The sequence below is a fragment of the Pleurodeles waltl genome, chromosome 6 (genome assembly GCF_031143425.1).
Source record: "Pleurodeles waltl isolate 20211129_DDA chromosome 6, aPleWal1.hap1.20221129, whole genome shotgun sequence".
Taxonomy (NCBI): domain Eukaryota; kingdom Metazoa; phylum Chordata; class Amphibia; order Caudata; family Salamandridae; genus Pleurodeles; species Pleurodeles waltl.
The window spans coordinates 1,051,562,252-1,051,575,147 of record NC_090445.1 but is presented as its reverse complement, the minus strand read 5'-3'; the positions used below and the strand labels follow the sequence as shown (position 1 = coordinate 1,051,575,147).

At 42.3% G+C, this 12,896-nt stretch overlaps 1 protein-coding gene across 4 annotated transcripts in view; it reads left to right on the top strand.

The window, feature by feature from the left end:
* Nucleotides 1-12,896, top strand: part of CHD5 (chromodomain helicase DNA binding protein 5) — a 981,350-nt gene that overhangs the window by 332,178 nt on the left and 636,276 nt on the right. For all 4 annotated transcript variants that reach the window (XM_069239999.1, XM_069239998.1, XM_069239997.1 and 1 more), the window contains exon 4: nucleotides 8,658-8,776. In XM_069239999.1, the coding sequence (XP_069096100.1) occupies nucleotides 8,658-8,776 (119 nt within the window). The remainder of the gene's footprint in view (nucleotides 1-8,657; nucleotides 8,777-12,896) is intronic.

Below are 12,896 nucleotides of genomic sequence, written 5' to 3'. Positions count from 1 at the left end.
GGCCAAAAGGTACAGAAGGGAGAAGACATTGTGGTCGTGACAGGCGTTTCCACATGGGAGACCAGCCAAACAGCCTGCAACAATAGCCATGAAGAGTGTGACCTCAACGCAGAGGGTCGGGGTGCCTCATCAGGTCCTGCCCCCTCCACTTCCATGGCACATTCAACACCAGCAACCTGCAACAGCCACCACCAGCTGCCACTGGCTCAACCTTTGAGGCAGATAAGTGCACGGGCATGGCGGAGGTGAAAGCAAGGTTGGCCAAACTGGAGGAGGACAATGCATGGAACTATAAACTTTTGAAATACACTAGAAAGAAGATGAAGAATCTTTAAGTGTGGACAGTGACCTCCTAGTACCTTCCCTTCCCCTAGTGTCCATTGTAAATAGTTTTAGTGGTTTTAGGTGGGTAGACATTGGCTAGGTAGCATAGAGTAGATTAGTTGTAGGTAATAGTATAAGTAGGAGGTTAAGGGGGTTATGTATAGGGGTATATGTTTAAAAAAAATGAAATAAAAACAACTACAAATATATATATTTATCCAGGCAATAAGTTCACTTAGTCTATATTTAGCTTTAGTTCATGTTGTCCTACTCATCTATTGTCTCTTAAGGTGGGTGGGGCGCCAATATTTTTTGTGTGGCGTTACATGTATAAGATAAGTTTAGATTAGGATAGATAGCTGTGGGGATAAGTTAAGATAAGTTAGTATAGGTTACGTTAGTGGAGGTTGGTATGTAGTTTAGGTTTTTCGTAGTTAGTGTTTCTTACTAATAATAAATCTTGTTTTCTACAATATGGTGTACAAGATGATTGACTGTCTGGATGTTATGAGGTCTGCACTGGCCACATTAGACAAATGCCTTTCGGTATGCATTCAATATTGATTTACATGTGTGACTATGTGTATCCCCATGACCGGGACCTGTCTGACTGGCAGCGCTGTGACATCAGCTACTCAATACAATTTTCAGCCAGGTTCCTGGCATTTGGATTCTCTATGGGTATACATTCTAAGACAGGTAATCATTCAACATCTATTCTTTGTGCTAAGTTCAGTAACGTTAATTCTTGAAAAAATTGGCACATTGCACTCCACCTCAATTGGGGAAAAGATACTGACACACAAACGGCTGCCCATCACAGTGTTACATATTCCTATTTTGTTGGTCACATCAATGTTGTACTGGTACAATCACCAAGGATACTTACAGAAGCTTGTGTTTTGAACCACACATGCCATATGTGAACTTGCATGGTACCTGTTTATCACATGCTTGGAAAACTCAGACATTTTATCATAGTCCACAATCCTATCAGTCACCTTAATCATATTTAGATCTATGTGTGTGGCTTTGTGTCAGACAGGAAGCCACCCATGTCCTTTTGTTCTGTGGTCATTGCCATAGCTTCAAACAATGCATACATTTGAAACAGTTGATGGATCACAACAAAATACAGTACCTGTGTGATTATGGTAATTTATTTAAATGTGCAAGTTTTGTATTAGATGATGTACAATGTACAGTTCACTGACCCCATGAGAGATCCCAAGCTCTTGAATGTCCAGTCTGAGTCCAAGGGTGGGGGACATGTCATGAGACATGTGTAGGATAGGTGAGTATCAGTGAGGAGGTGTCCAATTTGACAGTGGGTTGGAATTGAAACTATGGTAGTCCAGGAATGATGAGTCAACAGTGGTAGAATCAAGAGGCCAAGTTGGCAGCTGTCACTACGCTGGCACTACACTGGCATGATCTTAAGCACAGAACTAAAGATAAAGCTGGTCATTATGACTTAGGCGGTCTTTTTCCAAGACTGCTGAAGCCGCTGCAGCCAACAGACTGCCAGTGCTGGCGGTCCGAACACCCCCATATTTTAAATTAGGTAGGATTTCCACCTGTTTACGGGTGGAAATCTGATCCCGTAAGCCTGGCCGACGAAGGAAGAGAGGCGTTTCCACCACCGTCACCGCCACGCCAACAAGACTCTGCCCACCGCATTATGACACATAATATGGCGTGGCAGAGTCATGTCGGCTGTGCGGTGGCGGCAGTGGAAAATTCCAGGACCCTTTCCCTCATGGACAACCACCTCGCCGGAAAAAGTAAGTTGATTGTCTAAAAGAGGGGGGTGTTGGGTTCATGTGTGTGGTCTGGGTACGGGTATGTGTGCGAATGAGGGTGTCTAGATGCGTGTATGTGTGCAAATGGGGGTGGTTGGGTATGTGTATGTGTGCTTATTGGGGTATCTGGGTGCGTGAATGGATGCAGTGTCTGGGTGTGTGCATGAATGTGGAGGGGGAGTGCATGTGCATGAATGGGGAGAGGGGGAGTGCGTGAATGGATGCAGTGTCTGGGTGTGTGCATGAATGTGGAGGGGGAGTGCGTGAATGAATGCGTTGGGGGCATGGGGGTGTGCATGATTGAGGAAGGGGGTGCGTATGTGTTAGTGCCTGTAAGGGTGTGTGTATGGTTGTGTGCGGTTGGGTGAGGAGGGTGCGTGCATGTATGTGGAAGTGGGGGGGAGGGTGCGTGCATGTGTGTTGACATGGGGGGAGGATGCCAGTGACAGGAATGGAGATTCCTGTCACCGGGAGCGTTACCCCTAGGGTTTTCATGGCAGTGAGACTGCCATGGAAAGCTCACCTCCGGCCCGATGGTCTGACCACCCTGGCAGTACTGGCGGCATTGTGGCTGTTTGGTTGCAACCAAACCACCTATCTCACAATGCAGCAGTCTTCACCACCGGGTCCACGGCAGGGAGACCAATGTCGCGAAGCTGGCAATCTAAAGAACACTAGCCTTGAAATTACCAACATAGTGTCCATGTGGCACAGAGTATAGTAACTGGGTGAATTTTCTAGAGAATGTTGCTCTTGCCACATCTTCATCCTCTGATATGTGTGGTGCCTTCTGTGCCACAGGTAGTGTTGTTGTTGAAGTTGAGGGGGGCACACACACACACCAGGGGAGAGGGATGTCGAAGCAAAGGTCCCGACAGCTGCCATTTGTGGGAAACCAAAAGGCATCACTGCAGCAAGGAGGAACTTCTGGTTTCACAACACAGCAGCTACACCACAGTGGCAGGCAGCCATGTTTTCAATGAGGGAGTCCAGATCTCGCTGCATGGACTTGAGTACATTTTGGATGGCCCCCAGCCTGTTGTCAATCATGCTGCTGCCACTTTGGGAGGGCAGTTGTCCCACCCACTGCCTCAGGACAGCAGCTATGGACTGCTGGAGTCCACGTAGCGGAGAGTGGATGCCTCTGATGGCAGCAGAGTTGTCCTTCCTTGGACTGAGGCTCCTCCGCACTCCCTCTAGACTGCCAGTCAACATCTCCATCCCCACCCACACCTGCTGTACCAGCTCCCGCTGGACTCCTACCACTGCACACTGAAAGGTAATGTCTGGGTCCTCAGATTCCAGGGCTGTGGCTTGACTGGTCGGGCAGTGTGTTGGTTGTTGGATGGTTCATGTGGAGACCCCGCAATGCTGTGTGTCCTCCTGGTTACTGGGGATGGTGTCTGGAATGAACCCAGGAATTCCTAGTGAGTATCAGCATTGATGGTTGATAGTTGGTCATCCAGATCATCAGAAATATTCAGGACAGGCAGCTCCACGGGAGGTAAGGCTTCATCCTCTGCAATGGGATAATGAAAGGCTAATATTAGACTGTGGTGGCTGTTGACATGAGTCATCATTTACTTGATACTGGTGGCTTTGTGACATGGTAGAGACCCACACAGCAAGGCACACATTTATGGACTCCTAGTGGCAGAGCGTGCCACCTGAGCATTATTTCAATGGAGTCGCCATTGGCACAATCTGCCAGTCTACATTTCCCAATGTGTTACCCCCACCTTGATCACCTTATCATGGTCTTCTGCATATGTTTCACTTCCATTGATTTGACTGTGTTACATATGCAAGCTATGGGCGTTGTTAGGGATTTGTGCACACACCACAAATGGAGATGTACAAAATATTTAGCATTCGTTTTTAGAGACACGTGTTGGCTTGCTTATGCAAAGATGTTTATCCAACTGAGTATGATGGCTGTGGTTAAGGAACGTTGATCACTCTATGGACCTATGCTGATGCCTTCTAATAAAAAATCATTTCGCAACTGTTTTCAACCGAAAGTCTGATTTATATATGGACTTTCTGAGTGCGGTGGTGTCTGTTATTAACTTTGTAGAAGTGTTTGTTCTGAACACCAAAATACACTCCTGGGTAGTGGAGTGTACTCAACCACATTGCACCTACAGTTTTCTATCTAAAATGCCACATTCATACTGTCACCACATTTGGGAAGTGCATCTTACTTGCCACCACTACCCGGCTTGCTTTGTATATATCTCTGAAATATGTGTTGTTTTGCTGGAAGGCAGACCTTCCTGTTTGCACACATAGACACATGGTAGTCCATTGTTATATTGTGTGGTGCAGGATGCTGAATACATGACTTAAAGTGGCTAGGGGGATGCATGTGGAAAGCCCACCCACGTCAATCACTCAAACACACGTGAGGTGGCATGAGGACGTTACACATTTTGAGGCCTGTTGATGTATGGATGCATCATGTTTGGACACCACATCAGAGGTGGCATTGTAGTCGAAGTACTGGTGACCAACATTGTTGTAATATTATTGTGAACTACTTTCGATGTGTGTTGAAATCATCATCAGTCATTGTAAGTGGCAAACAACGTTCCTGTTAGTTGAATTTGCAGGATGTGTACCTTCCTGCACTTGTGCATTAGGATGGGCAAGAGGGACCCTCCCTACACCTTGCAGTTTGTGTAGCAAAGTTGGTATTGTCTGTCATATGCTGTGACATAAACAAAGTTAATAAAGGGATGCATTGACTATCTGTGACAACTGCACATCCCTGCTCATTTGACATGATGCAGCACAGCAAGATGAGCTGTTGCACTGCGTCTTTCTTCATAAATGGTTAGATATGTGACACAAAATCCAGACACAGACATCATAGTTTTCTACCAATGCATCTTTTGTTACTGTACACTCCAGTGGTGGATATTAGTAGTTCATAAGTACCATGTCAAGGTAAGGCACCTTGCATACCTTATCCTGTCCTAAATCTCATGTGCTCCTCTCACACCTGACACTGTATGTAATCAGCATTCCATGTGTATATTTGGGATCTTCCAAAGCAACACATGTGTGACCCACCCCGCTTCTAATGCCTTTACAAATATTGCATGTCTGTATTTGGTTCAGTGCAGTCCAGGAACTCAAGGGTGGTGTGTGAGTGAAAAGTGGGTGTGTGACAAGTTTGCATTTCCCAAGATCGTAGTTGTTCTTTGTGTGTTGCATTGTGCATTACACACAGGGCAAACGTTTTGTGTATTTAGTACATTGATGCCAGACCACCATTTTCCTAGCTGCACCCTTGTCCCAGCCAACAACACCATGGAACCACTGTATTTACATTACTGGTCACCATGGTGGACATTTCCCAAGTAGACGCATTATTTTTGTTACTATTGTATATTGTGCATTGGCACTATATTTGATGTCACTTGTTCAGCAAAGCACAGAGAGGTCCATTGCTTAGAATGATTGCATCACTTTCACATATGCCTTTGACAGGCCTCACAAATTAGGTTAGATACTGCAGTGCAATCTTTATGGAATGTCCGCCCCATTTGTTCTTCCCTCCCTGCGTAAGAAATATTTCTTTGCATACATCGTATGGCACAGGCATATTGTGGTGCAAGGATGTACAAACTGGACCTATGCATTCATTATGTGATTTTGCTAAGGTAGCACAAGGGGAATGGCGGCTTAAGTCCACATTGGCATCATACAATATGATGTTAATGTTGCAGTAAGGGCTTGTAAATATGTGTCCCTAGTGAGACGGTGAGACAGTGAGACCACTTGCAGCTGATGTTATGCCTGAAGATGCCACTTTGTGGACGACACCAACCATTCCCATTACACAGGCAATCTTGCTACTTGGTGACATGGAAGCTACTTGTAAAGCAGCACAGATGATGATCACAGACATGCCCCATATGTGGTGTCTGATCACTTTTGTGGCCAATCCCAAAGGTACATGGAGGCATCTCCCAGTTCTTGTTGGCCCACCCTGTGCAACAAGCGTTGTACATGTTGCCCAATTAATGTTACATATGGGCAGGTGGTTCAGCTGCAACAGTGTAGGGATTGATCCGTGGGTTGGATAGTGGTCTGTGCATATAGGGGGTAGGGTGGGAGGGCATTAGAAGTGTTTGGGCATTATTGTGTCCTGGTGCAAGCCTTTTGCATTCATTCAGTGTGTCCTATGTGCCTCCCCCTTCTGCCATTTGTTAGTTGCAGAATTGCCCCCCACTGCAACGTCCCCTGCATTTATGGTAGGACTTGGAAGTCTGCCCTGTCCTGTGACTTTGGGTACCAGCTCCTCCAGGATGTCCGCTGCCACCATCACCTTCAGCTCATCCAGGTCCCCCAGGGGTATGGGACTTCCACCTCCAGTCTGCAGTGCTGTCTTTCTGTTCCTGGCCAATTTCTCTTTAATTCTGCTTTTGCAATCATGCCAGCGCTTCTTACATTCGATGACAGTCCTCTTCACCTCTGCCACACTGTTGTCTTTATTAATGATTGACTGCCATTTGGCCTTCTTCCTACCTATTGGCAATTTGGAGGTAACAAGAAGCTGGTGATGTTGCTCGGTCACCTCTCTGACCAAGATGTCATTCTCACCATCACTGAAGTGACACTTCCGCTTCCTTTTCTCCTCCTGAGATTTTGTTGGTCCATCCTGGCTTGTACTGGCCTAATTGGGGTCTCTTCTGTCCTGTATTCTGCATCTTTGGTCCTTGTTGTTTTTTTTTTCCCCCGCAGGATTTTTTTTCCGCTAATGCTGCAAAATATGGCGCTATCATGATTAGCATAAAAAACTGCTGCTAATCATGCTAACGCCACTTTTGCCGTATTAGTGAAATTTTTCCCTACGAAGTATCGCAAAGGTTAGTGTAATTTTGTTTACGCTAACCTTTCCTTAGCGCCATGGTGCGTCTTTTTCTAAATACGACGCACAGATGGCGCAAGGAAATGTTGTTAGCCGGCGTTAATTGTTTTGACACACAACTGCGCTAGCGTAGCTCGGTTGTGCATCATTTTTCTTAAATCTGGGCCTACGTGTTACAGGCCCACTAGTAGGTCTATAAGGAACTCGTAAGAAAATTAAAAGTATGCCAATCATGTGCAAGCCAATTTAACCATGTTTAGGAGAGTGAGCATAAGCATTTTAAGACTGGTTAGCAGTGGTAAAGTGCACAGATTCTGAAGGCCAACAAAAACGAAGTGAAGCAAAAAAACATAAAGAGGAAACAGGCAAAAGGTTTGTAGGAAAGCCACCCTAGTGCTGACAGGTCTAACAGATTGCCCACTGAGCTATCAGAAATTTGAAAATTTATTTTTTAAATAATACTCTGTAAAAAATGAGATATTCTTGTCTGTAGGTTTTGCCCACTGTTAATTACTGCGGATCAAGCCCTACTCCTGGAAACAGAAGAGTATGCACAGTTGCTCAATAGCGTCCCTATGAAAATCTGTGAATCAAGCCAAATTAAATCACAAGCATGTTTGATATTGAATAACTAAACATTCAACTTTAAGAGGTATCAAGACTGCAGATTGTGAGGCAGCAGGTGCAGTTGTAACTGAGGGTAGTTCATTATAACACCTTTGGAGATGTGAATGCAATGTTCATATTTACCAGCTCACTAAAATTTTTGTATGTATGAAGGGTCACACGTGCCTTCAAATGGCAATTCAGAATTAAAATGTGTGGATATTTTGTAGTTACAGATTGCACTAACATCAGAGAAAGAAGCATTTGTGCAAAGTTTTCAAATATGGCATCCAAGAGTTACTTTATAGCTGCTCATGCTGCATCTGGAGAGTCATGGAAGCTTACGAGGTGAACTCTCCATTGCAGGCTGAGGTTCAATGTCAGTGGAGAACATTAAATCCCCTTTGTGGCTGCTAGGTTAGTCCTGCAAATGCAGGGACCAGGGAAAAGCCTGACATTTGTGACATTTTTCTTGATGTGTGTGTGTGTATGGTGCTTTTTGTGCATGTTTAGTAAGAATTTTTATCTTGAGATGGAGAATTCCTTCCTTCTGCAAAGATGAAAACATGTTTAGTTATGTCCAAGAAACTGACAATTCATCTGCAAGATTTTTGGTGGTCTAGCCTTTACTTGATCATAAAGACATATTCTACTTTCTTCTGATCATCTTTGTTGTGTCTTAAGCTTGTTTATTCTTTTTCAGTCCCTTTCAGATCAAGTACAAGTATCTGACCAAATCTAAACTTCAGAATAATTTGCCATATTTTCTGTACAGTAATGCATTTCATGAAGTTATGGGATTCACCTCCAGTCAGTTGACTTATGTCACTAAGGGCTTTTTACTTAATATTTGTTTGATATAATTGTTGATTGCCCCAATCTTTGTCTTCTTCACAAACATGGCTAAAAATAGTACAAGTGTTGTACATGCTCTAAAATCAACAAAACATATAAGGCATGTTCTGCTATATTTGAATACTGCACACCAATACTCTATGGATGGCACTCACATAGCCTTAAATCTGTGTGTTAATCTTTACTTTAAGGATCCCAAATCGTCTGCTCAGCTAATGGAAGAATGGGGTTTGGATAATGTAGACTATGTTTTCTCAGAAGACGATTACCACACCCTGACCAACTATAAAGCCTTCAGCCAGTTTCTCAGGTAGGACATTTTGAAAAATTGTGCTCTCTGAATTGATTTGCTTGCACCAAATTTGTAGCTGTGTCTTGGATTGGGCAGGGATGACATTATGAAATGGCATATGCATAAAAATGGTCAAAACATTTGTCATACCACGGTCTTCTTCAGGCCTGGTTTGTGTCTATCCATTGAATGTTGATTATCTCTGCATCTGATTTATTGCTGTTAATAAAACACATACATATTTATCCAAAAACAGATTCAAACATTGTAAATAGTGAAACCATTTAAACCATTCTTATTTATGTTGATGGTGATGTTCTGGTATCGCCAATATTGGTATCTCCTGTCGGGTTATTGTTAGCATACCGGGGTTCCCTGAATGAGGCTCTAGCCTCCACATGCAGCCACATTGTATAGACACAGTACATCAAGGTACGAGAAATAGTGAAAATTGGTCAACAGTCCAGAAAAACATAAAGCATTCTTAATTATTCAGACATACTAACAAAATTATGTCTGTCATATATGTAGGGTTCACCTTTGTTACATCACTGTGCTGTGTCAAACATATTCTTAGCAATGACCTTATAAAAATATATTAGCCTTTTATAGGATCCCCTGGACCACCCACCATGTTCAGGTGAAGGGGTAGGTGGACACTGACATTGTAACCCCACATTGGAGACACATTTTCAGTGCCTACATATACAGGCACAAATTTCTTAAGTGTTACCATGTATCGCCACAACATTACCAAAACACCCACAGGACAATTCACATTGAATGGTTCATTGCACTAATTAGTGGAGGTGGTATTGTATTCTGAGAAAGCAGAAACATGTTCTCCACCAGCCAGCCTTGGAACCAGGCCAGGCCAGTAAAAACACACCAGTTGTATTCAGTATTCCTTGACAGTGCTTTACATCCATACACCACTAGATTGACTTCCCCTTCACCTGTGTTTACTTGTTGCTTTTTTTTTATATATATATATATATATATATATATATATATATATATATATATATATATATATATATATATATACACACACACACACACACACACACACACACACACACACACACATATATATATAGATGTATATATAAGTGTATTACCTACTGGCAGTCACCAGTAGGTAGTTATAGTTATGACATAGTTATCTGGAAAGGTTTAAGGTGATTCGGCAAGCAGGAGGCGAGAAAAATAGGTGGGGGGCAAAACGCATTTTCCTCCATGCAATTTCCCATAAGGATTTTAGACACAACTACATCTCTTACCCGTGGACAGAATTACATCAAATTTGGCAAAAAGGTAGGTCCAGAAAGCACCATTTTTGTTAATAGGTGTAAATCTGTTCAGTAGCTTTTGAAATATAAAAAACAATCAAATAATGTGATACCCCTTTCAGTCTACAAGCCAGTTGTAGAAACTATTTGCATGGCTTACAGCACTGAGATTAAGAGTTTTCTTTGCTGTACTAATTACTAATCCCAGTTTAGTAGTCAGGATTGAAACACCACATTGATTTAGTATTTGGAAGTGGTGTTTTGTAAGAATTCCTTCCAGATACCAAATAGGTATCAAATGTATCAATGTTTTGTGATGAAAATCAAGCTGTAAAAAGTTGAAAAATTACTGATGAATAAGCTGCAGTGGAACACCATTCACAAAAGGGGAGTGGTTGTCTTGGGAGCCCCTTTTTGAATGTTAAAGAAAAGTGTGTAGGGGAGTAGGTAATGGTCTAGTAGGCCACTTCTAGCTCTCAATGAAACTTAAAAACTTTTAAAAAAGAGAAGTAGATTTTTTTTTAACTGATGCACTACTTCGTTTAAGTAAAATGGACAGAATTTGAAAAAAAAGTTTACTTTTGTTAAAGGTTATAACAGACATAGTTGTAGTGCTATAAGCATTCCATAGAATCTAGAGCAGAGGCCTCACTTTGGTGTGACAGTGAGCACCTTACATATTTTGCCACCAGGTTGGACCTGATTTACAGTTTGGCAGATGGGTTACTCCCTCAAAACAGTGACGGACATCCTTTCTGCTGAAATATAAATTCCATTATATCCTATGGGATTTGTATTTTGGCAGATGGGATATCTGTCACCGCTGTGACAGAGTAACCCCTCTGCCAAACTCTAAATCAGGCCCAATGTTGTATTCACATGATTGTATCTCCCACTAATCATTTCTTCCATTGTAAAGTGTGGAGGATTTAAATAATATTCTTACTAAGTATGTGAAATATCTGTTTCTTGAATGTGGCTTCCAATCTATGTTATATTAGACCTTGTAATCACGTGATCATTTACAATTGTAACACGCACACACCCAGGAAGTGTCATTGTTCATTCCCATCTGCAATTAATCATCTGTGGCTCTTAACCATGTGGATTTATTTTGCACACACCAGTATTTCCCTAGATTTTTATTATTTAATGGTTCCCCTTCAGTTTCATCTAAAGGACCGACTTCAAGCTTGCGCTTTTTCTTGTTCCAAATTCTGATGATCGCGAAATAAGCTCCACAGCGGTGCTTCCTAAATCCCCCAGCGAGGCCTGCTGCGTACTGTGCCAGATGTTAATATCATTATTAAATTATATTAAGTAATGATCACATAATTCTTATGTACGGGGGCTTGAGTTAAGATTTTAACACTACAGTAATTATTGCAACAGAGAAGCAGTCTACAACACAGGAATGTGTAATGACTAAAAGGCATCCCTGCCTCCACGTTACAGTAATCAGCTGTAAATCTGTAACGGTATGTTTTCTTTTGGGTGACTGAATTAGTGGTTCATCACGGTCGTTTTGTGAGTCAAATAGTCCATGTCCTACCAGTCAGTGGCACGTCAGTCTCAATATTGAGTAATAGAGTAGCTGGTCTGCGAAAATATGACCTACTGGCTCAGGCAGAGCCTTGAATTGTTTGTTTGTTCTATTTCTGACCTTCACCCCACGTTGTTTTTACTCGGAGTCTGTTTATTGTAGTGGCCACAGAGAGCAAATCTATGCCTATGCGAACTTTAAACCTCACAGTTGGAATTTTTAGAATTATAGAATTTCCCATTAGGCAAACGTCAGAAAATTTGCTGAAATCAGTGAAATGTTGCATTATGTGATTATATGCGGTTTTGTTTACCACAGAAGACTGGTTCATGAGGAACATGTCTTGCTCAAGAGCTATTTTCTCTTGAACGAATGTCCGATGGATGCCCAAGTAAAATTTTTACACCATATATTCCCCTGACTAAATTTTGATTCAAGAGACCAGCAAACCGAATTTTACATAATTTCCCGTAAAACGCCCCCACCCCACACACACCCAAAATTCAATTTCTCACACCTCAAATACTGACTTAGCAGATGTGGTGTTGCAATCATTCTTCGCAGTTCTGGATGGCCAGAAAAAAAGATAATATTTTATTTTAAAAAGTCTATCTCCTTCATAGAAAGGAAACACAAAAGGTCCTACGTAAACCAAGCAGTATATTAATATCAAGGCATTAATGGTAATGGAAAAGTTCACCAACACTATCCACAATACTCATAATTTACTTTTGGTAAAGAAGACCAGCATCCTTAAAGAAGTGACACGTCTCCTATGGTTTATTCTTTTATTCTGTCGATATTAAAGGGAGAGAGGCGGATGAGAAAGAGAAGAGGGGACTCTTGTTTTGCTGCTATACTGATGACACAAGAACTGCAGTAAAGGAAAGTGCTACCGTTTCAGGAATGCAAAGCTTGTCACCAACCAGCGAATGCCTGAGATACATTCGATAGGAGTACTAATCAACCTTCATATTCACCCTTTGTCATGCTTTGGGGCACCTTTCACCCAACCCATGACCCTCTTCTCACAAGTCAAATCTATCTTTTCATTGCATTCTACCACCCACTGGTTGGAGGTCACAGCAATGGGAACACACTGAAATGTGGTGCTGGATTAGATTACCGTGGAAGGTGTAAACGAATAATTCGATTATCATTCTTTGGATGAGTGAGAAAGAAACACAATAGATAACCTCCCCCAAAGTCCATCCCATGCAAACGTTCGAAAGTAGTTAACGTTTAAAGAATAATTATGCAACAAACCAGATATTAAAAGGGTTGCATCAGGCATAAGGCACAT